Source organism: Thermobia domestica, chromosome 7 (assembly GCF_964235325.1).
Source record: "Thermobia domestica chromosome 7, izTheDome1.hap1.1, whole genome shotgun sequence".
In the NCBI taxonomy this organism is placed as follows: Eukaryota; Metazoa; Arthropoda; class Insecta; order Zygentoma; family Lepismatidae; genus Thermobia; species Thermobia domestica.
This window is the reverse complement of record NC_137460.1, coordinates 106,287,629-106,311,584: the sequence shown is the minus strand read 5'-3', so window position 1 is coordinate 106,311,584 and position 23,956 is coordinate 106,287,629. Positions and strand designations below refer to the sequence as shown.

The 23,956-nt window shown below is 32.9% G+C and overlaps 1 protein-coding gene across 1 annotated transcript in view; it reads left to right on the top strand.

Moving 5' to 3' along the window:
• The window catches only part of LOC145690299 (muscle-specific protein 300 kDa-like), a 633,032-nt gene that overhangs the window by 250,022 nt on the left and 359,054 nt on the right, over positions 1-23,956 (top strand). The window contains exons 30-39 of the mRNA XM_081765072.1: positions 630-829; positions 1,405-1,666; positions 3,735-7,295; positions 8,616-8,759; positions 10,159-10,298; positions 12,473-12,671; positions 16,203-16,364; positions 18,809-18,973; positions 20,166-20,325; positions 22,494-23,097. Coding sequence (XP_081621198.1) covers positions 630-829; positions 1,405-1,666; positions 3,735-7,295; positions 8,616-8,759; positions 10,159-10,298; positions 12,473-12,671; positions 16,203-16,364; positions 18,809-18,973; positions 20,166-20,325; positions 22,494-23,097 — 5,597 coding nt within the window. The remainder of the gene's footprint in view (positions 1-629; positions 830-1,404; positions 1,667-3,734; positions 7,296-8,615; positions 8,760-10,158; positions 10,299-12,472; positions 12,672-16,202; positions 16,365-18,808; positions 18,974-20,165; positions 20,326-22,493; positions 23,098-23,956) is intronic.

The following is a 23,956-nucleotide window of genomic DNA, read 5'->3' as shown; positions in this document are numbered from 1 at the left end:
CTAGGTTGTTAATCTGGGAGCTTCAGTTATATAATTTCCTCTTGACATGATTGATCTATTTTAGGTGAATTGTTTATTTTAGGGTGTTCTGTGTGTTTCTGTTGAATGCTCATAACACCTACCAGTTTTCATGTAGTTCTCTTAACTATTCCCTTTCATCCCTTTTCGTCACAAAAGCTACATAAGACGGAAGAATGATTACTCCTTAAAGCGAGATCCGAATCAAATACTCTCCCTCTTCGCACCCACAACCATCACCGGAAATAGAACCTTGCATCATACACACAAAAAGCATTTACTTGTCTACGAAGAGGCACTCCCATATTAAATGGATATAAGAGAAACTTCTATAGTAAGTTTTGATTAGGAATCATGTTTTTATTCTATTTCATTTAATGAATTTCGAAAATCTTGTTAAACTTCCCGATTTGGACATTGCTGTGTTATCGCTTAATATTGAATTAATATCTATGAAGTTGAAATTATTAACGTATTACCATTTACGTTCGGTCGAAGTTGTAGTTAAGGATGTCGCTTACAACATCTTCATAACCTTAGTAATTATTAGGGTAATTATTAACATATATATGATTTTGTCGTACAATTTTAATGTCGATTGTAATTTATAGGAGCTTAATAAGGAAGTATTGGAGAAACAAGCTCAACTGATGTCCATTACTCAGCTATCTGACAACATTGCTCAGGGAGTAGCATTAGAAGGCGCCACCGCAGTGAAAGGAAAAGTGACAGACGTTAAGGCAAAGGTTGCAAAATTAGCTGAAACTCTAAGGCAGAAAATCAACGCTGTTTCAGATGCTATATTGGCACGGTAAGTTTACATTTCGTAGATATTTTGATCTAGTTCAAAATCGTTCAAAAACAATAACTTCCATTAAGGGAAGTATACAATTTGAATTTCTTTATATGTTTGTGAATAATTCAGTATGCAGCTTGTGTTATGTTTTGACAACTCTAAATATTTAAAATGTCAAAATAAATTAATGAATTACATACTTGAGGAAAAGAATGTAATTTCAAAATTCCAATTTTTCTTTTTTGTTTTTATTATGCGAAGTCTGAGTTAACGTTGGATTGATTGTACTTAAAGGAAACTGCATACACGAATCTGCTTACCAGCTCTTTTTAACCATCGAAGCATATTCTCAGTGTAAATGAGATGCTGGCACTGGATTACAGTATGCATTTGTAAGATTGAAAGAAACATACGCCTCTTTTTACATTTAGTCATTAATATGCCCAGATAAGTTTAGGACAAGATATTGCCTCCAGTTCAAACACTGATATTTAAAATCCGTCCTTTCTCGAACTTCTCTTTTTTTCTCGAATTCTCTCTCTCTTTTTTTTCCCTCATGTTATTTAGGCTTTTTGTTTTCTTATTTCCAGGGAAGAACTTCAAGCTAAGATTATCAACTTTAATAATTGGATTAGTAACTTCGGTGTCAATATTTCGCAATTAGATAGTGTTAACTTGGAAAGTGTGGAGCCAACTCTACAAAATGTACACGCGTTGCTGCAGGAGCATTCTGAACAACAGCCGATGTTCAATACAGTGTATACCGAAGTCAAGAAAATGTCTGGTGGTTATGCAACCGAAGAAGCTTCTCCATTACAGGAAATGTACTCCGGACTTGCAGCAAATTATCAAGTAAGTATAATACGGGAATATATGTGTCTATTATGATTTGAATAGTGTTATCTTAAATACAAATGTGTTAACAAATACAGATAAGCTCGCGACCTGTTCTTGGCTTTTATCTCGGTAACACATACATACAAATATACATGCTAATGGATGTTATAATAGGTATTATTTATAGATAAAAGATAATTACTGACCTTGTATATATATAAATATAAATCTTTTCATATAATTGCAACCATCTCTTGGGTCTTCCTAAGTAACTTCTCTCGTGCTGCTTTACTTTTTGTAATTATTCGTTCAGGTTATGACATCCTTAAAAGATCATAGCAGAGTCTGCCGGAAATCCATATTTTTTTGTGTAGCTTATGGACTTCTAGTTTTGAAAAAACTGAATTTTGAATTATTTACAGAAGTGTGCCACTAATAAAGTTAAGAAACCATTTACATAAGTTTGAAAATTACGTTCTTCCAACACAACGACACATAATGAGCCTTGTTTACATAAAATATTTTGTTTACCTAAAATTCTAGGTGGCTCCCATATTCAACAGCCTTAACATTATATTTTTAGTACTGGGTGTTCCTAAAGTCTTCATCCGATTTCAAAGTGTTATAGCTTGAAAACAGCTCATCGTATTCAAATGAAACGCCTACAGTTCAGGAAAGGGAGTGTTAGTTCAGTTCATATACATATTAAGTTCATACAAATATACTCATCTCATGCGATTTTTAAGTGCTATATTTATTTTTAAAGTACAATACGAATTTGCTTTTTTTTAAAAAAACAAAATAATTGTAATTGCATTAAAATTATCAGTTTACAAATGTTCAACGTCGCCGCCTCTAGTCGCACGGCACACATCAAGTCGATAGTTGAACTCTTCCCATACCTTGAATACTAACGGAAATTGGCGAGTTGACTCATGGTTGGTGGGAGTTGTCACTAATGCGCGTTGCTCCTGCATACTAGTGATATTTTCTACTAGTCAAACGAAGCCTGGACACTCTCTCTCGTTCAAACTGTAAGCGATTCATTCAAATATGATTAACCATTTACAAACTATAACGCTTGAAAACCGGATGAAAATTTTAGACCCAGTATACTTTCTAATTTCTAAATCAATACGTTCTACAAATTTCAATTTCCAGTTACATTTACTGCGAAATGACGCGAATTTCATTGCGAATCATTCTGAAGAAAGGAAATCAGAATGTTGTAAGTTAAAGACGGGAAAAACTTAAGATTGTGAAGGAAAGATTACGTCCTTTGAAAAGTGTAATATGAAATTTAGATTTTAACTATTTTTTTAAAAAAATTTTTTTTTATTTTATTTTTAAGTAACATGCATGTAATATCAAGTAAGGAAAGTTAAGATAGTTTGACCACCTTCTTGTGAAATTTGAACATATATTAATAAGACACCGATTTTGTAAATATATATAGCAAGATAAGAGAAAAAGTATAGACCAACCTGGATGCACTAATGCTTCCTTTTGGAGTTATAGGCTGCCGAAGACATGAAAAAAGGAATTTGAAAGATCCATAACTCCAAAACTATGGGACCTACCGTAGTCGGATCAAGACTTCACTGCGAACTAATATGTGTACTATCCAAAAATACATGTTTCAGAATTCTAAGGTACTCACACAACAATTTTTATAGAGGGAGTTTGAAGTACTCACCAACTAGCTCTTTAAAAATTGTTGCGGAAGTAACGCAGGATTGTGAAACTTGGATATTTGGATAAAACACATATTAGTTTCTAAGTGAAGTCTTGACCCTACTACGATAGGTCTCATAATTTTGGACCTATGGACCTTTAATTTTTATGTTTTCGGCAGCCTATAACTGAAAGTAAGCATTTGTGCACCCAGGATGGACTTTACATTTCACATATGTTATATTGTTTTAGTATCGAAATATTGCACCAAGTCATCCGTTCAGAAAATTCACAATCTCTTAGAATCACATTATGTTCTTAATTTACTTTTAAGTGTTTTTTTATTTTATTTAATTAATTTGTGAATATACTCATGATATTTTTCTTTCTTTCTTTCTTTGTTCTTAAGGATCTTGAAGATAAACTGAAGGCTAAGAGAACGGCTTTACAGAAATGGTCAGAACTTTTAAGCTGGAATTCAGAAACTACAGAGCAATTAAGTCACATGAAGTATCAGGTGGAGACTCACAAACCAAGTCCAAAAGAGCTGGACCAATTTAGAGGAGAACTTGAAACAATTAGTGTAAAGATTAATGGCTGGAAAGAACAAGCTGAAAGTATTGATCGCGTAACTAGCCAAAGTGGAACACAGATTAGAAATAAACAAACAGGAAAGCCAGTGACTGCGGTAGCCTTAGTGGAGGAGCTTGCATTAAAAGCAGAACAATTTTGTCTAGAAATATCTTCAAAACAAGAGGCACTTCAACAAGCATCAATACATTGGGAACAATTCCATCAAATGCAGCAGAATATTTCTGATGATTTGCTCGGAATGCACGCGAAACTTCAAGAGCTAGCCACTCAAGTAAACACATTTGACAAGCTAGAAAGTGGCATAAAACAAATTTCTGGTCTAATAGAGGAGCAAAATTTAAAACAAGGTTTAAAGGATAAACTCCAAGAGCTAGGAAGAACATTGATTCAAGAGGATCAAAATAATGCGACAGCAATTCAAAATATCTTGTCATCAATGAACGCCAACTGGGAGAAAGTTAATCTTACTTTGAATGAGCAAAAAGATAAATATACGGGTGCAAATAATTATTGGAAGCAATTCTGTGAAGCGAGGAAAACTGTACAAACAGGTATACGTGAGGCTTTGAATTTGTGTGAATCTGTCAAAGAATTGCCCAGTGATGTGACAGAGGTAGGAAGTTCCGTTGAGAAATTGAAGAAAAGTCTTGAGATTTTAAACAAAGCTAAAGTATCAGTAGACATGATGGATAACAAGGGACAGGCTTTATCTCGTGATATGCAAACTATTCCTGGTTTTAATACAAGTATCATAACTGAAGAGCTGAACAAAGTTCATCAGCAATGGCAGAACGCACATGAAACGTTGACTAAGAGTACACAGAGCTTAGAAGCCCAGTTAATAATCTGGAAACAGATAGAAGATTCCAAAAACGAATTGCTTCCGTGGTTAAGTGAAACAGCGGAGAGCCTTACTGAAGCTGTCACCAATGCTTCTGACGTTGAAGCTGGAATTGCCAAACTAAATAGATACAAAGACGAGCTACCTACGTATCTGAACATGAAAGCAAGTATTGCTACAAAAACTAGTCAGTTAATTAAGTTAAATGATGGGAAGGCTTTATCAACTTTGGAGTCATTGAACAAGTTACTAGAAGATCAATTTCAACATGTGAAAAACATTGCTGATAAATTAGAGGCATATACTTGTACAATTGGTGAACAAGAGAAGAGCATTCGAGATGATATAAAGAAGTCTTCTGAAGAACTGACCAAATTACGAGAAAATATAATCAAGTGTGATGATCTTACGGGTGAAAATCCAAAGATACTTGAAAGGTTACAAAAGTGTCAATCTTTGAAGGAAGAGTTGCAAGGATTCAGCTCAAATCTTAGAAATTTGAATGCCAGAATTGACGAATTGAAACAATCGTATCCATCATACACAGATTCCGGTTTGTCTAAAGAAGTCACAAGCTTGGAGAAACGATTTGAGGGTGTAGTCTTACAAGCAGTCAAGATTGAATCTACCCTGTTGACATTTTTGGAGAAACACTATCACGAGAAGTTCAATGCTTTGCAAAGAGTTGTTTCAACTCTTAAGGAGAAAGTACAGTGGTGCCTACCAGAAGCTGGAAGTGATAGATATAACTTGGAAGCTAAAGTTTCATCATTGCAAGATGTAGAAGTCGGTTTAAATGATTGTGAGAGTAAGAAAGTAGAATTAGATCAATCAATTGAGTTATTACGAAACGTAGAATCACCAGATAAAATAAAAGAACTACAAGCCAATAGAGATAATTTAATATCCGAGTTAGATGCCGTGAAGAGCAGTTACGAAAATGCGAAACAAGTTTTGGAACACAATGTTAATTTGTGGCAAAAATATGAGCTTATGTCCGAGAACATTGCTTCGTGGTTGCGAGAAATTGAAAGTAAGGTTAGAGTTGAGAGTGTAAATCAAGTTAATTTGTCAACGATAACAGCTAAAATACAAGAAGTTCAGAGTTTTCAGAGAGAAATACGTGGACGCGAAGGAGATATTAAAGATTTAGCTACTTTAGGCGCCGAAATTAGCAAAGAGTGTCCTGAGTCAAGAGTAGGCCAATATGTAGATCATTTGAATACACGTTATCAAGCTGTGGTAAAATTCTTAGCATCTTATATTGAAAAATTAGTTGGAATGAACAAAAACCAAGATATTTATAGAGCTGCAGTTGGAGATGTTCAGAATTGGCTGAAAAAGGCAGAAGCTAAACTTAAATCTTTCGAGGGTCTTTCTGCAGCAGGTTCTAAACCAATGTTGGCTTATCAGGCTAAATTAAAGGAACTTAAATCTTTCGCCGATGAACGTGAAGGTGGACAAGCTTTGCTTAACAAGGCTGTGGAGAAAGGTGAGGCGTTATTCTCCGGAATCACACCCGAAAATCGTGAAAGCATACGAGGAGAACTGAGAAATCTTCGAGATGCTTCGGAATCATTAATCGATCAAGTGAACGCACTATACAAGAAAGTTGAAGGAATAATAATGCAGTGGTCTTCATTTGATGATAATTTTGGTCAAGTGAGGCAATGGTTGAGCGATACTAAAGAGAAAGTTGGAGCCCAAGTAGAACTAAAACCCACCTTGCAAGAGAAGAAGTTGGTTCTACACAATTACAAAGCCATCGCACAAGATATCAATTCACACCAAAGCATCATTGGACAACTGCAAAGTAAAATTCAAGCCTTGTCTGATCCAGAGGCTACATCGAAATTTAATGAACTCCTGAATACATATAACCAACTTGCGAAAGATATTGAGTCTCACATAACTGTTGCTGAGAAATACGTTACTGATCATGAAGCATACTTACACCAGTTAGAGAAACTACGAGATTGGTTGAGCACGTGTAAAGCTGAAACAGCTATTGTTACAGATGCTGCAATTGAGAAAGATGGTGCAGATGCTGCCTTAGCAGTAATTGAGAGTGTTTTACAGCAAAAAGACCAAGGCGATGCGTTAATACGTTCTTGTTCTGCGCAGCTGGATACTGTTTTGCAGGAAACTGATATAGCTGGTCATGTGAGTCTCCACAAGGAATTTGACGAACAGAAGAAAGCATGGGAAGCCTTTTTGGCTAGCTGCACTGATATGCAGGCCAAACTTCGTCAGCTTTGTAACAAATGGACAGAATTTGAGGATATAGTAGACAACCTCTCCACATGGATTAAACAAAAGGAAACGCAAGTGAAGGACCAGAGCTTAAGAAGCACTTTAGAAGCGAAGCAAATGCACTTGGACAAATTAAAATCATTGGAAGAAGAAATTTGGTCCAAATCGGATGAATTCAACAAGACAACAGAACAAGGGCAGTCTATTGAAGGTGATTCAGAGCTCTCTGTCAAAGTATCGCATCTAACAACAAAATACCAAGCTTTGAAGAATACAACGAAGGTAAGTTTAAACAATTTTGTTACAATACTCGTTGATACAGTGTAGACTCTGGGAAAATTCTTTCTTTTGTATACATTAAATGACAGTGCAAATGAATATACAAAAAATTTAAAGCATCATAAAAAAAAAAAAAAAAACGGCTGTACTGTTTATAATGAATTTTTACACATAGTACTTGTGTTCAGCTTGGTTTCTATTATGTCAGTTTCATTGCAATACATATCCTGACAGGGGAGGGGGAGGAAAATGAAATGAAATGAAATCTTCCCACGATTATGCCCTTTAGGCTAAGGGAAAGCATGATTAAAACAAGTGAATGATGGAAGAATTGGTGGAATGAGAATATGGGAGGAAACGGGAGTACTTCGAAAAAAGCCACAGATTCGATGTTATCCATCACAAAGTTACTTAGCCGGGGATGGAACCAGGGATCCCACGCAACAGCGGTAAGCACTCTCCTATTGAGCCACCGTGCTCCCGGGGAACGGGAGGAGAAAGAGCAAAGAGAGTTCAAAAAATGGGAGAATCTCAAGATCCCCTTAAGTTAAGAAGATAAAACCGGACATACAAAGTCTCATCGAAATTAACTGAAAAACGTGTTCAAACGTTTTGAAAATTCCATTTCAAAGGTTTCTATTATGTTTTCGCCTTTCTATATAGTCTTTTCACGAGAAAACGGTTGAACCATTTGAAATGATTTTTTAAAAACATAGTTAGCACTTGGTTTTGGCAGGGTTCCTATAAATTCATATTGTTTGAAAAACGCATCTTAGGGTTGGAGGCAATACGTTTCTTAAGGTAGGGGTTTTTCATAATCCTCATTTTTCCATGCGAATTTCAGTGAGAGCTTTAAATATACGATTTGAAATATTTGCTACAACTGTCTGGCGAAGATTGCAAGAAATTTCTGTTAGAATCATTTTCATTAAAACTATAAGATATTCTTAAACCTAATATATTTCTAAAATATATCATCCTCTAAATCACATTTATATTTTGTGTGGAAAAGTTTACATCCAATAAATTTTTAAAGCACTGAGTATGCATTCATCATCATATTATTGGTTCCTCTCGTAGATGCATATTAAATTGATTTGATTTGTTGTTTCTGTTATAAACTAATGGTTGTGTTATATTCCAAAGGACTAAGTAAAATATTCGCGAATGACATTAGTTTAGAGTAAGTTTTTCCCCGAGAGAATCTTTTTTTTTTTTTTTTCCTAAATGATTGAAAAAAAAAAAAAAACTTTATATTTTTATTTGTATGTCTTATTTGTAAGTACGAATATGCTAAGTGAAATTTGATTTTCATTGTTTTAGGAAGCTGTTTCAAGATACGAACAGTTTGTTAAGGAGCATAGAGCCTTCAACGATGAACACAATCACTTCTTGGAATGGGTATCCAAAATGGAGAAAGACTTGAAGGAGCATGGAAAGATAATTGGAGAAATGGCTGTCCTTCGGGTAAGATTCCATATACTATCATAATATTTGTTACATATACTGGGATACTTTCTAAAAGAAAAGTCTGTCATCTCGTAATATTCTTAAATTAAAAATTCGCTTTGATTGATTAATTAAGAGCTACTCGGTTCAAATACAGTAATTATTTTTGTCACTGCGCAGATGTTTCTGTCCAAAGTCAAATTCTGTTATCTGAACGTAAATAAAAATAAAATCCCACAAAAGTAAACACTTATTATCACAACTCTGTGTTGCAGTTTCGGAAATATACTGTTGTTTACAGCCAGCACGTGGTTTTGGGAGCACGTGTAAATCATTACAATATTTTCTTCTGTTTGACCACAAACAGTCAAGAAAAGATTATATAAAATTCAATTCCTTTTTTTATTTTTTAGCAACAACAAAAATAAAATAATATACGGGAAACACAAGTAAAAAATTAACAACTAAACCAAGCATAATATTTATAAAAAGATTTCTTTAACATTTTCTTATCGCGTTCCTAATTTCTTTCGTTAAAAAAATAATTTTTCTCTTGCTGTCCTGATGAGTTTTTTTAATATTTTAACCCATTGGCATATACGTTTTCTGTAAATTAAAATGCGTTCAGACAGAGTTTATTAGTTAACAGAAAAATTGCTACACTGCACATTCTATTTTATAATCATTTAAGACTAATAGCCATATCATTTATTACTAAAAAAGTCTTGCATAATCATTCATTTATTAACGAACAATCAAAGTATATAGTGATGAAGCATTCAACATACGTACTAACATTTGAGTTAGTAGGAAGAAACGGGACGAAAGGATGAGAAACCAAAAATTTTGGTTAAGTCTGCGCTATTGAGTTAACATGCATTCAAGAAGCATAAAATCGACATTAAATACGGATGTAATAGTTTGAACTAGAACTGGGCTCAAGTCAACAGAATTTTTTGTCGCCAAGGAAGTTTAAATATTATATATATATATATATATATATCCTCTCAGAGCAGGAGAGAGAGTATTTTAAACAAATGAAAGTTACAACGCGAACAGAAGAACATGCTATTAATGAAATCTTGGTGTGAATATGACTAACTTATTGATTTTTTACGTGTGTTCATATTTGAGTTCACTGTTTTCCGTTATTGTGTTATATATAAATATATTTCAGTAATGATAATATCTGCAGTTGAATAAATAAAGTGTTTCCATGTCGAGAATTATTAAGGTACTTCATTATACTAATGTTATATTGGCTCTTTACATGTTTTATAAAATAAATCAAACCATCATATTAGTTTGCTTGTTTCTATAAATAATAATTAGAAATATTTTACGCAAAATTTTGATCAAAGAATCTACTTCTTTGTACTATTTTAATATTGCTATTCGTTCATGATTATATTTCCAGGAGCGGCAAAAGACGCTACGAGAACTCGCTGAAATCCGAGCGAAAGAAAGTAGTAAATTTGAGAATTTGATTGATCTTGGAGAAAAGCTGTACACTCATACTTCACCCGACGGAAGAGAAATTATTAGGCAACAATTAAGGTATGATATAATATTTTCCATTTCATTCGTAAGACGAAAATGAAGTTCGCAGCAACAAACTTAATTATGGCACCGTCTCATTTCTAAGAAGTTTGGTTTATCAAAATCTCCTTTATATGTCTGTGTGTCCGTCCGGGAGAGGCAAGATCTATAGAAGTACATGATAGATTACTATCAATATTGGGTAGGATATAGAGTCAAAAATAACGAATTGTGTTCGTTGATTGATGTGATCCATTCACCAAAAGTGGTAAAATCAACTATATCCGGTTTTAACTTCGTTCACTATAGAACAAAAATAGTTATAGATAGCGAGTAGCGGTTTCATGAGTCCATTAAGCGTCTCAAGAATACATTTCATCTCCCTCATTAACTCTTTACTACAATTAGAAGTGATAGATCCACTAGAATTTGCAGTTTCAATAGTGGTCTACAGAGAGTAAAGACGATAAAAAACAGCGAGAAGAGTTTTTTTTAAAAAATCGATTTAGCGTTTGTAAGAATAGATACCTTATTCTCTCTTAACTTTATAGTCAAAACGGAAGTGGCGGAAATCAACCGCTATAACCAAAATGGTTTTAACGTTGACCACTATAGGGTAAAAATGATAATAGATAGTAGTATCAGTTGTACTGTATAATTATTCTGAAGTACAATTGATACTTTAAATACAGTCTAAGATATTCGGTGATCTTAAAAAAATATAACACTGCATGCTTCAATTTTGACTGTACAAGTAAGGTAATGTATTTCCTACTAATTCTGCCTTTTGGCTAGTTATGTTTGAAAAGGAAGTTAAAAGAAAATTCATTTATTAAACGAGACAATTACTCTGGAATATTTTATATACGAGTATAACTGAATTTTCTGTAATACGCACATTGGATGTAAAGGAGAGGAAATACACGACTGGTCCGAAGGCTGAAATTTGGTTTACCGTTACCTGCGTTAGTTACTGCGCTACTCAGTTCTCTTTCAGACAAGCCATATATATTTTCTCTTGAGGATAGTGTTCAGTGTCTTAAATTACGTGGCGGCTGTCCCACAACCGAGATGTATTGTATTAATCAGATCTAGTGACTATTTGTTCATATCAACGGTTGAAATATACGTATATTTTGAGAATATTGTCCAGCATCTTATTTTGAACTAAGACACGAGCACGCACCGTTCTCAAGAGAAAATGGCTAGTTGATCTGAAGAAAGACTGCATAGCATAACAAGTAACGTACTGGTATAGTAAGCTGGCGACAGAGGTTTCATTAGTGCCTCAGTCACACACTTTCTTTCATTCAAATTCAATGTAATATTACTTACAACCATTTTTTCTCCTTTATATTCACAACAAAATATTCGACAGAAGTTTCAATAGAGGAGAAATTAATCCTTATGAAATAAAATTGTACACACTTATTATATATCACTGTGTACTGTGAACGTGATTATATTTGGTAAAGTATAAGAAAAAAAAAAAAAAGCTTAGTTTTTACCGCAAACCAAAGTATTGCTCTAAGAAGCGCTTTCAGAAAATACGATTTCCATCATCAGCTTAGTTCGAAAAAATGACATGGAAAAGGAACATGGATGGGCGAAGAAAAATGTTACAGAGGTGTGTGTGTAAAAAAAAAAAAAAAAAAAAAAAAAAAAAAAAAAAAAAAAAAAAAAAACTTTACGTCAAACAGATGTTAACACATGTTGTTTACCACTTAATGATGACTGTTCACTGTTCTTGTTCACTGCATCACTTTTATCACGTATTTCCACCAGTTGGAAAGAAGCACTAAAACAGTGAACAAGAATAATGAATAGTGATAATTAAGTGGTGAACAATATGTTTTAACTTCCATTTGGCCAAAAGTTCTTTTACTTAATATTTTTTATTCTTAAACTTTTCTTTTACCCATCCGTGTTTAAATTGTTTTCGAACTAAGCTGATGATGGTGTATTTTCCAAAAGCACTTCTTAGAGACATACTGGTCTGCAATGAGTACTAAGCTTTTTTACTTATATTTTTCTACTTATGTTCTTTATTTTTCTATTCTTATACTTTTCTTATTATTAGTCATGATTTTTTTTTAATTCGAGTAATTTTCTTAATTAAAACACCTTGAAATATATAATCATAAGTTTCTTTGCTCGATTCGATTCATTTCTTCAATGTCGGTTTCTTACAGAACTCTTCGTACCTTGTGGGATAACTTTACGGATGATCTTCAGGCAGCATCTCATAAGTTAGATCAATGTCTAATGCAATTAGCCGAATTTAATCAATCTCAGGATCAGCTTATGAACTGGTTATCCGGAGTGGAAAAGGCAATGGAACAATATGCAGAATTAAAGGATTCCTTACAGGAGAAAAGAGCGCAACTTCAAGTAAGTTTTATTCTTAATTTAACCTTTCTGGATGGATACTCTAGTAATTAGTGTCTGAATGGGGCTTTTTTTTTTTTTTTTTTTTTTTTTTTTTGACAGTAAAAAATTTCGTAAATAACGATACAAATTGATTTTAATTCGCATTGCAATGTATTCGCATTACCTTTGTTTACATTTACTTATGATATAACGTATACAATTATGTTTTCCCTCATGATTTAGTAAATTAAATCAACAAAACATAGACGGCGTAGTAACACACGTGAAAACTTTTACACCGTAGGCAATTTCCATAAATGATAACACAAATTATTGCTACGTATGACATATCTACATGGTGTATATTTATTGATAGTAACACAGCTCGTGTATGTAATTACAGTTGCGTTGCATTGTGCTTATCCTTATTGCTATGCCGATATTTATTGAAATATTCCGTAGAACAAGCAGGAAGCTAAAAGTACAAGACAACGCGATACTGTCAGTTTCATAGCTTATTACACGCTAACGGAGTGGAGGAAGCTGACAGCCTATAGCAGTGGATCGTGTAACAATTTCACTAACTCTCCAGGTTGGCTTCATCAGACACATCAGATACACCTTACTACCAAAAATATACCGGTTATAAGTACCATATTATTATTTATTATTATTTTTTTTTTAAAAAAAGTTGTACTATATTTTAAATAATAAATTGCGCTATAAATGCGAAATTTGTGATAATGCTACAAAATATCAAAACTGTCGCGAAAAAGTTTCGTCTTTATCGATGAGCAAAAGAATACGTTTATTATAAAAATTATTATTGTGTAACGGTTTCGCAAACTATCCACTTTGGTTTCATCAGACACATCAGATAGTGTCTGATGAAACCAAAGTGGATAGTTTGCGAAACCGTTACACAATAATAATTTTTATAATAAACGTATTCTTTTGCTCATCGATAAAGACGAAACTTTTTCGCGACAGTTTTGATATTTTGTAGCATTATCACAAATTTCGCATTTATAGCGCAATTTATTATTTAAAATATAGTACAACTTTTTTTTTAAAAAAAAATAATAATAAATAATAATATGGTACTTATAACCGGTATATTTTTGGTAGTAAGGCGTATCTAATACAAAAATGAGGATATACCTTAATTAGGTGCATATTCTAACTAATGTATTCACTGAAATATAGAAATTAATGCAAAATTTTAAACACTTGCTCTAAGCTCATCCTTAGTTAAAGGATAACACGCAGCAAGACATTACCAATTCTTCTTGTAAGTTTGTTCTCGTGTCAATAACAATCATATTATACTTGGAAACGAATCTCTTGGCATTAACACTCGGGACTGGCAACCATATTGAACGTAACGAGCTGACAGCAAAAGACCTGTGGTTAACTTTAAAACTGTTTAACAATGATACAATGTCAACTTCCTTATCCTCGCTGTTGAGAACTTCAATAACCTTACCTTTGAATTCACGGTAAGCAACCAACAGATGGTGAACATTTTCACCACAAAACACAGTCAAGATTTAAACAACAGTTCAGTTTTGTTGATGTCTACATCTTTATGAAGTGAAACAGTTTTTGAATCAACTTGCTTTTCGTAAACTCTCCACACAGAATTGTCGTCACTTGCTTGTTTGTAATTTTGTAGCTTCATCAGTACTTTTGACACGTGGTTTTCAACTTTACTTCAACTTCAGCCTGGCGAGAAGCAATATCCTTTTTAATGAATTCTGCAGTAGCAGATCCAAATTTTCCTGCTTGAGCTAACTCTAATTCATTTCGCAAGTGTTTCGTTTTCCTGACAATAAGATGAGCATAAGGATCCCGGCTGGCTTTAGTGACCCATAAAGAGGCGTTGAAAATCCCAGAAAGTGATATCACACCATGCAAGCTTACGTATTTTATGGAGAACTTAATTTAGCGTCGTGCATGTTTTCGGTAAAATGCAACGATTTTTAAGTTAAATAATATTGGAAATGTGCTTTTTAATTATTATTAGCAATAATTCCACTTTTTCGCATTTCTTCGCATTTATCGCAAGTAATGCCGAATTTCGCAAAAATTTGCTATAATATAAACGTGATTTCTGGTTCTAAACCGAAAAGTTTGAGGTTTTCTGAAAGATATACGCCTTTCATTTTAACGTTTCGCACATATCGCATTAGCGAAAAAGTTTCGTCTCCATTCATTGAGTAATCTAAATCGAGTTTAAATCTATAAAAAGCTGAACTTGTGCAATGGAAAACAATACTGTGGATCGACACAAACTGCTTGTTTACATCTGTAAATTACAGCAGAAAAAGAGTCGCTGTTGGTCCTTTCTGCAACCGGGCCTCTGTTGGAAGACTAATTTAGAATGATTTATGGACATAAGGAAAAATATATAAAAATGTTGAATATATTTACATCAGTTACCCAAAGCTATTTGTTAACATTGCGCTAAAACAAATAAAAAGATGATTATTTTAAAATATAATTTGTTGATTCAAGTTTTGTCCCTTTTATTATAGTTTACTGTCCAATTCCAAAGTTGTATAAGATGGAACTTATTGTGTTACGTAGAATCTGAGTCATATCTCAGGTTTGTATCAGACACATTGCACCTCTATTAGGTATCGAACTCGCCACCATGCACAGAGACTGTATGCGGATTAGCTACTTGACCACGAATGCGCACTATTAAAATAGAAATGAGACAGGATAGAAACTACAAATAGCTAATTATCACACATATATATAAAATTAACAAACTCCCGTAGACCTTAACCTAATACCGAAGGTGTGACGTGGATAAATCTTATATTGTTATGCACAGACACTGCTGTGCATAAATGTCGGAGGTCTTATTGAACGACTTTGTCCATCTGTCTATAGGTATCAGAGCAGAAACGGTAAGCGATATCGAGATGTGTTTTTTTGCAATCGATTCAGCGTCCCAAGGACAGGTTCAATCTTCTCCATTAACTCTCTATTCAAACCTCTTGGAAGCGGTTCAAATTAGTCATTTGCTGTTTGAACATTTATCACCATTTAACGAAAGCGGTAACAGGTAACGAGAAGCGGTTTTTTGCAAACGATTCAGCGTCTCAAGACAATACACCATGACTGTCCACAACATTTTACCGAAACCAACAGGTTAAAATTTACTGTTACTTCTGGTTTCAACGTTTATCGCCATGCATCGAAAATGGTAACGGATAGTGATAAACGGTTTTTTGCAAACGATTCAGCGTCTGAAGACAACATATCATGACTGTCCAGAACGTTCTACCAGAATCGGAGGTGGTTTAAATTTACTGTTACTACTAGAATTAAGCATTATAAGGTAATGAAAATAAAACATACGTGGAATAGCGTACACATTCATTCGTATCATAATTTTATTTATTCGTATATAACCTAAAAATCTAAAATAATACACATTGTTATGTTAATGTGGGATTTAAAATATTTAGTGTTAATATATTTCAATATAAATGTGATTCTTTAGTTTTGAATTTATTTGTTTTTATTTATTTTGATTAGAACCAGAAGATAGTTAACCAAGAAGTAGTATCCCATCAGCAACTGGTGGAGTCATTGTGTGACAAAGCTCAACAACTTGTCAATCAAACGCAAGATAAATCTATGGTAGTTTATCTGCAATCTATCAAAAAGATATACCAGAGTATTGCAGCGAAGTCGTTGGTAAGTAGACTTTTAGCATTAGTACCTTACTTTACCACTTGGTGCTACAGCCGTGGGTGGGCTTTGACCTCTGCCACTATTTGCCTCCAGTCTTCCCGATCTCTGCATTTTTCTTTCCATCCTCCAACCTTCAATTTTTCCAAGTCACTTTCTACTCCGTCCAGCCATCTGGTTTTTGGTCTTCCTTCTCTTTTGCTGAAGTACAGTCTTTCATTATTTTGTATGGTATCGTGTCGCTTTCCATTCTTATTACATGCCTTAGCCACTTTAGTCGATTCGATTTTATAAACCTAACTATATCCTGATTCTTTATTGTATCTTTTATGTCTTCGTTAGTTTTGATTCTCCAGATTTCTTGTTCTTTGGTCCATAAATTTTCCTTACTATTTTTCTTTCGAAAGTTCTAAGTTTCTTTTGTCAGTGGCCAAGTTTCCAAACCATATGTTACTACCGGTTTTAGTAACGTTTTGTACATTCTCATTTTTGTTCCTCTGCTTATATTTTTACTTTTTAACAACTTCATTTTGCATGCTATGCGTTGTTGTTTAGTTGTATTCTTTTCTTGACTGTGTCTTTTATGGAGTTCTTATCTGTGATTGTCAGACCGAAATGTTTTAACTTGTTTACTCTTTCGAATTCTATGCCTTCTATTATAATTGATTTTTGGTTTCTTTCTGTTGTATACGGTGATATTACCATGTACTTTGTTTTCTTTATATTAGTTCGCAGTTCTATTTCGTTAACCTCTTTCTCTAGCTGTGTGTATGTTTTCCTCATGTCTCTATGGGTTTATCATCGGTATAAGCGCATATTTGCATGATTTTCATGAATATTGTTCCTCTTCTATCTGTGTTGCAGATTGCGGCGTGTAGGTTTTTTTTTTTATTTATTTATTTTTTTTTGTAATAATAATAAATTTGCTGCATGGTAATTGAAGGGATTGGTATAAGAATGACTGTTTTTTTATTATTATTATTATTTCTTCATTGAATCTTGAAACTATTATGATGGGGAAGATTATTATGGTATGAAGCGTCACGTTATATAATATTTTATAAGTATACACATCGATCTAATTGGTTAGTAGAATGTAAATAGTTTGTTAGATATGATGTGATATAACCAATATTAGAATGTTACTTGCGTACAAGTGTGATCAGAGCCTGCTCAGCAACCCAAAAATTGATTGGATTAGAAGATTTGGGTATGAAAGTTAAAAGAATTTGGAATTTATATTTTCCAGTTTGAAATAGTAAAAATGTGTGTGAAGTATGATTTTTTCATTATTATTCATATGTTGTCTTTCATTTGCAAATAATATATAGTAGCTAACATAGGCTTGTGTTCCTAACAGTCATATATATCTCGACATATTACCTGTGCCAGTAGAGTTATTATTTAAAAAAAAGTATATGTTAATTTTTTTTTTTTTTTTTTTTTTTAATATCAATGAACATCTAGATCAAATTAATCATCCAGAATCAGTTTTAAATTCCTATAAGAAGTATTTCTATTAAATATGGCAAAGAAGTTTTAACAATACCTACGCTGATGTATTGACATTAATGTGGAATGCACAGTGGTAAAATCTACTACGTTCTAAACAATGAATTATAAGCATGAATGCTGATCTTGGAATAGAATGGTGGAGCAGTGAATGTATGTTTAACCATTGGGAGAAAGTTCCGTAACAAGAAAATTAGGAACCAAAAATGGATCAAAAGTTTGCGATCTTGACCAATAATTAGTTTTTGGATTAGGGGCCACAAAATTTTTGAACGGCCCCTAAATCGAGTTTTCGGATTTTCTACGGAATAAACACATTGTATTTGTACTGAATTAATTGATAATTTGGGTTTGGTTACATTATACGTAGTTCTCCAGATATAAGGCCTACAAGAAAATGTTTGTTGACATATATTGGATCTTTTGATACAATTGGATCAGGGGCCACAAAATTTTAGAACGAACCCTAAATCGAATTTTCGTATTTTCTACGGAATAAGCACATCATACTGAGTTAACTGATAATTTGGGTTTGGCAACACTGTATGTAGTTCTCAAGATATAAGGCGTGCAAGAAAATTTTTGATTGAAATATATTGGATCTTTTGATCCAAAAACAGAGTAAGGACAATAATTGTTGTAATGTATTAGATCAGTATAAATCAGTCTAGTTAATATTCATTTCTTCAAAATGATGTAATTGAGGGCTATACATGCTGTACTTATAGTGTGTGGGCGGTAAACTTACAAAATAATAATAATAATAAAAAACATATTTTTGATTGGCTGAGTACAGATTAACACTCCGTTCAATATTAAGACTATATCAGATGAAAATCTATATCCAGGATTCCACACCATATTCAAGAACTAATCCCCTTTAAAGGTTCTCTCAACTTTTATTTGTAATCATTTCTTAATTATATTTTCTTTTACAGAGTGTATTGGAATTGTTAGACGTTTGTGCCCAAGAACATAACCAATTCAATACCTTATGCAAGAACTTTAGAGATTGGTTAAATACAGAACGTGACAAACTTCATGAATGTGATGATGTAAGTGGAGAGAAGGTTGAAATTTCGAGGAGACTGGCGACTGTGAAAGTAAGTAGTATCCAACACCGTTTTAAGATATATGTGTAGATGTGAGTACATACTCACTTCGCTTATAGAGTAATGCAATATTTCATGTACTTTAAACTGGGCTGATGAATAAGAACATAGAAAAAGTCAATTGTAGTTATGAAGAATTATATAGAAAAGGATGCAAAATTATATGCTTGTTATCTCATTAATATGAACCCAATTTTTATATTATTCCGAACAAGGAAACAGTTCAAAATGTCGTACAATTGAAATATGGTTTATGGAGTTTTTTAAATATATAGTTTTTTTTAACCTATAAGTGTAATTAAATTACACAATAAAAATAGTAGGCTATTCGTGTTGTACACTCTATCTCGTAGTTTTCTTAAAGATCCTTAGAGAAGACAACATGCAATTTGAATGAAATTCCTCGAATTTCGTTTTGGAAATCCGGGTGCTATTCACAGCATTACCTTTGATGAAAGCAAACCACTGCATTTTTTCCCCCCATATTGAGAGCGTAACAAATTGAAAAAAAGTAGCATAATTATATGTGCTGTATGATAAAATAGAAGTTTCAAGTGAAAGTTGAAACAGGTATAAGTCCAGTATTAGAATTTGAAATCGATTTTTCTTCACTTTTCAATCCTAATATTATTTTTCCATTAGCATTGATAGTAGAATGTTTTCTTCACTCCAGCTTTTAGATTAATGTTACAGGTATCGAGTGAATATTTTCGCTGGTATTTACTTTCAAGTAATGTTTCTCCTTCCGTATTAAATTTTACATGAATTTCATATTTATGAATACGTTTTTATACTGATTGAAAAGAAAAGGTTCAAATGAGTTTGAATGTTGCAATTATGAAAATCTGTTGACACTTAGTACGTTAGAAGCTAACATACTGATAGGCAAATGTACATGAATATGAAAACATCATTATGAATGATAGGTCAAAATTTCCTACTATATTTTTCCGCCAATACATCAATCTTGGTTAAGAGTATTTATTACGGCATTTATTCATTTTGAATCGTATATTAAGGCAGTTAAATGTAATTTGGAGTGAATATTCAAAGTTCTTTTCGAGCTTTAAGAATTTCAAACTAAAATTATTTAGTAGAAATTGTTGATTATCATTGTACTTAAATTCCTGTTTGAACTTGCTAAACAATCACTAAAAACATAAACTATGTTCAATTTTCTCAGGCTCTTCTGGAGAATCAAAGTCAAGGTCATACTCAGCTTAATCAAATCCGAGAGCTTTTTGCAAGTGTTTGTAAGAGAACCAGTAGCAAAGGCATTGCTATATTGAAGAAGGAAGTTGAGGACTTGGAAGCAGCATTGAAAGCACATATAGCCGCTATTGGTGAGTTTCCTATACCATTTTCAATACTCACATACATCTCCGATAGAACAGGTATTTATGAATAAAAGATATACCATCACAACCCGCAACACTACCAAATCCAGAAGTGGTTGAAATTTGCTATTACTTCTGGTGTCAGCACTGATTTCCGTATCAATCGATTCAGCTTTCCAAAAATAGGTTCTTCCTCCTCTCTTAACCACCTATTCAATCTAGTAGTAGTTCGGATTAGCAATTTCCGGTTTCAAACTTAATTGCCATAGAACAAAAAGAGTAAGACATAGCGGGTAATGGCTTTTTGATATGGATTCAGCGTCCGAAAAACAGGCTGTATCTTTTATCTTATCAATTTATTTCAACTAGCAGTTTTAGATGTACTACTTCAAGTTCCCATAGTTTGGAAGTCGACTGTAGTTTCACACTGTGAAACGAAACTCACTTGTTTCAATTTATTTCTGATTGAAATATGCCTTCATATATTCCTTCATGTATTACACAAAAACATCACTAAGTAAGGGGAACTCTATGTATGAATCAGTAATTATGATACGTAAATAAGTAAGCATGGAAATAATTTACCGGTAATTTCCAAGAGTGGGGTATATCCAGCGATTACGCACATGTAAATTTTATATCAATCAATTCGTCTTCATCAAGAAAGCCATCAGTGCTGTAATTAGACACTTTCGATTAACCACTTTCGGTGAATGGTACCTAATTTACTTTCTGCCGGATGAGTATATCCAGCACCCTTTATATCAATTAATTCGTCTTGACCGAAGAAAGCGATCGGTACCGAAATTGAACAGTTTCGATCGACTGGTGCATAGTACCTAATTTACTTGCCGGGAGTGGGGCATATTAAGGGATTGCACAGTAAATTAGTTACCGGTAGTGCAAGTGCATGACTGGAAGTGTCTAATTTCAGCACTGATGATTTTCTTTCTCAAGACAAGTTGTTGTTCATGATATGATCTTGAAGCTTTGCTGGCGTCTACTATTAATCCAGTGTTCTCGGGATTGCTGCCAGAGCTCTGAAGATGTTGCCGCTGTATGGTAACGAAAGCTCAGCACAGCAACACCTACTCTGGCAGCAATCCCGAGAACATTGGATTAATGTTGTTCATGATGATTATTTTATAATAATAATAATAATAATAATAATAATAATAATAATAATAATAATAATAATAATAATAATAATAATAATAATAATAATAATAATAATAATAATAATATAATAATAATAATGGAAACAGTATGTAGTTAGTATTATAAGATTCCAATACTACTTGAAAGTATTAAAAGTGAAATATTGTTTAGTGAGCATTCTGGGCTCTGCGACACAATTGCAGAAATTAATTTATCGCAGTGTTATGGCATCTCACCAACTGGAAAATGTTTCATTTTTGTCATGTGATAGTCACCACTAGGACCGAAGAAAAAACCGAAAAATCTACTAAAATCTATGTGGTATTGAAGCACACATGGGCTCTGCAAGGAGATGTCATGTGTTTGAAAGAATCAATTGTAGAATATTAACTTTGTTGAAGTTCCATAAAGTAAAGATTTTGTGTGATGGCTTTTGATGTGTTGAACACTCTTTAGAAATAATAATAATAATACTAATAATAATAATAATAATAATAATAATAATAATAATAATAATAATAATAATAATAATAATAATAATAATAATAATAATAATAATAATAATAAAAAGATACAGGTATCTGAAGGTACAAATAATACACATGCTGAGAAAATTCACATTTATATGCTAAGAAAATTTGGATACGTTAACATTTGTGACAAATGGTGTAGTTACTTCTGTTTGAAAATATTTATGTTTAAACTCTTTATGTTCACATTCACTAAAACGCAGCAAGTGACGTGTTTTACTTACTTTAAAAGAAACACAACAGATTTCTATGTATCTGTTCCAAACTATGCACATTATATCTATTCAGAATTATATGAAAATATGACAGGGAGATCTTACGACAGTTTTAGCACTCGTAGTTTAAGTTGCAAGACTTTACTTGATATGATTTCAATTATATTAATTTGATGTTGTGCTGTAAGAAACTTACTCTTTCTCGATTCATTTAAATACTGATTCATTTGTTCACAATTTATCACCAATTAACTTTTTTCTTTCTTTCAAGGTGTGGTCGAGAACAATCTGCAAGGAGCGCTGAAGCAATGGCAAGAATTTGAAGAACAGTTAGATAAACATACGAAATGGTTCAGAAATATGGAATCAGTGTTTAGAAACCAGCAACTTCAAGTGTCCTTAGCGGAAAAGGAGGCCCAGCTGCAGAGTTTCAAGGAGAAACGAAACCTTATCACTGAACGAGAAAAGGAAATTGATGAATTTGTTGATCAATCTCATGCCCTATTGCATTGTAGTGGTGTTGATAGGCTTAAACCGTTAATTTCTCAAATAAGCAACAGGTATCAATTGCTCCATGTCTTGAGCAAGGAAGTTATTAATCGCTGGGAAGGTCTGGTTGAGGATCATCGGGTCTACGAGGAAAAATACCAAGATACGTTATCATGGTTGACTCCTCTTGAAGAACATCTGAAACAGTTGGTTGAGGAACCCAACATAGAAGTGAAAGCTAACAAGCTCCAAATCCTGCTTGCCGAGAAGGAGCAAGCCGCACATAGGTTCGGTAACCTTACAGCAATTGGGGAAAGGTTGTTTCCGGATACTGCTGCTCAAGGTAGAGAAAAAATACGTCAAGATCTACGAATGTTGAGAGACAGGTAAGATAAAAATTTCGTTAACTTTCACTTTTTACAACGTGGTTTTATTCATCTTGCCATTTCTGCGTTGTCTACCTTTTTGGGTCAAATCTTTTATAAATTTCTAAGATATTTTTCCCCTACTAAACTTAAAATTTTAGATGTCTGTTTCTGATAACGATACTTCAATTCTAATCCATCTCATATGTTAACTGCGTTAAAATTAAAGTTTCAAAATTTGAATACACTAGCAAACAGAACGTATTTGTAGTTGATTGTTACACAAATATTCGTTATTTTCAACACAAGATTTCACTACTTGTTTAGCTTTAAAATAGCTTTCATGAAACTTATTTCCTCGATCATAAGTTTGGAAACTCAGTCTTTTGTTTCTGAAGGACTCTTTAATAGGGTTTTGGTTCTTATATTAGTCCAAACGAAAAATTATATTTAAAAATATAATTATTCTGTTTAAGAATGCACTGAAAAGAATCATATTCTACAATATTGTTTTTGTTGTGTAAATATATTACAATATTATTTTTGTTTGTTTAATTTACTTAACAGTAAAGTTTCATTGATCGATGGCTTAAACCCTTATTTGAAATAATTAATATGGAGTACATAATAATTGTATGGTAAGAAAATTACTATATTATATTTGATTGAATTATTCAGATTGAACACAGAAACACGAACGATCTATGGTAATAATAAGTATAAAACCCGCTAATTCTTAGCATCATTTCTCTTATGGATAAATCCATATCAAATTCATAAATTATGGTTATGGACAAAATTTATTATTTTTGTGATTCTTTTACACAAAGTTGTAGAATATTTAAAGAATAGAAAGCAAGCATGCATTCGTGTTTTAGAT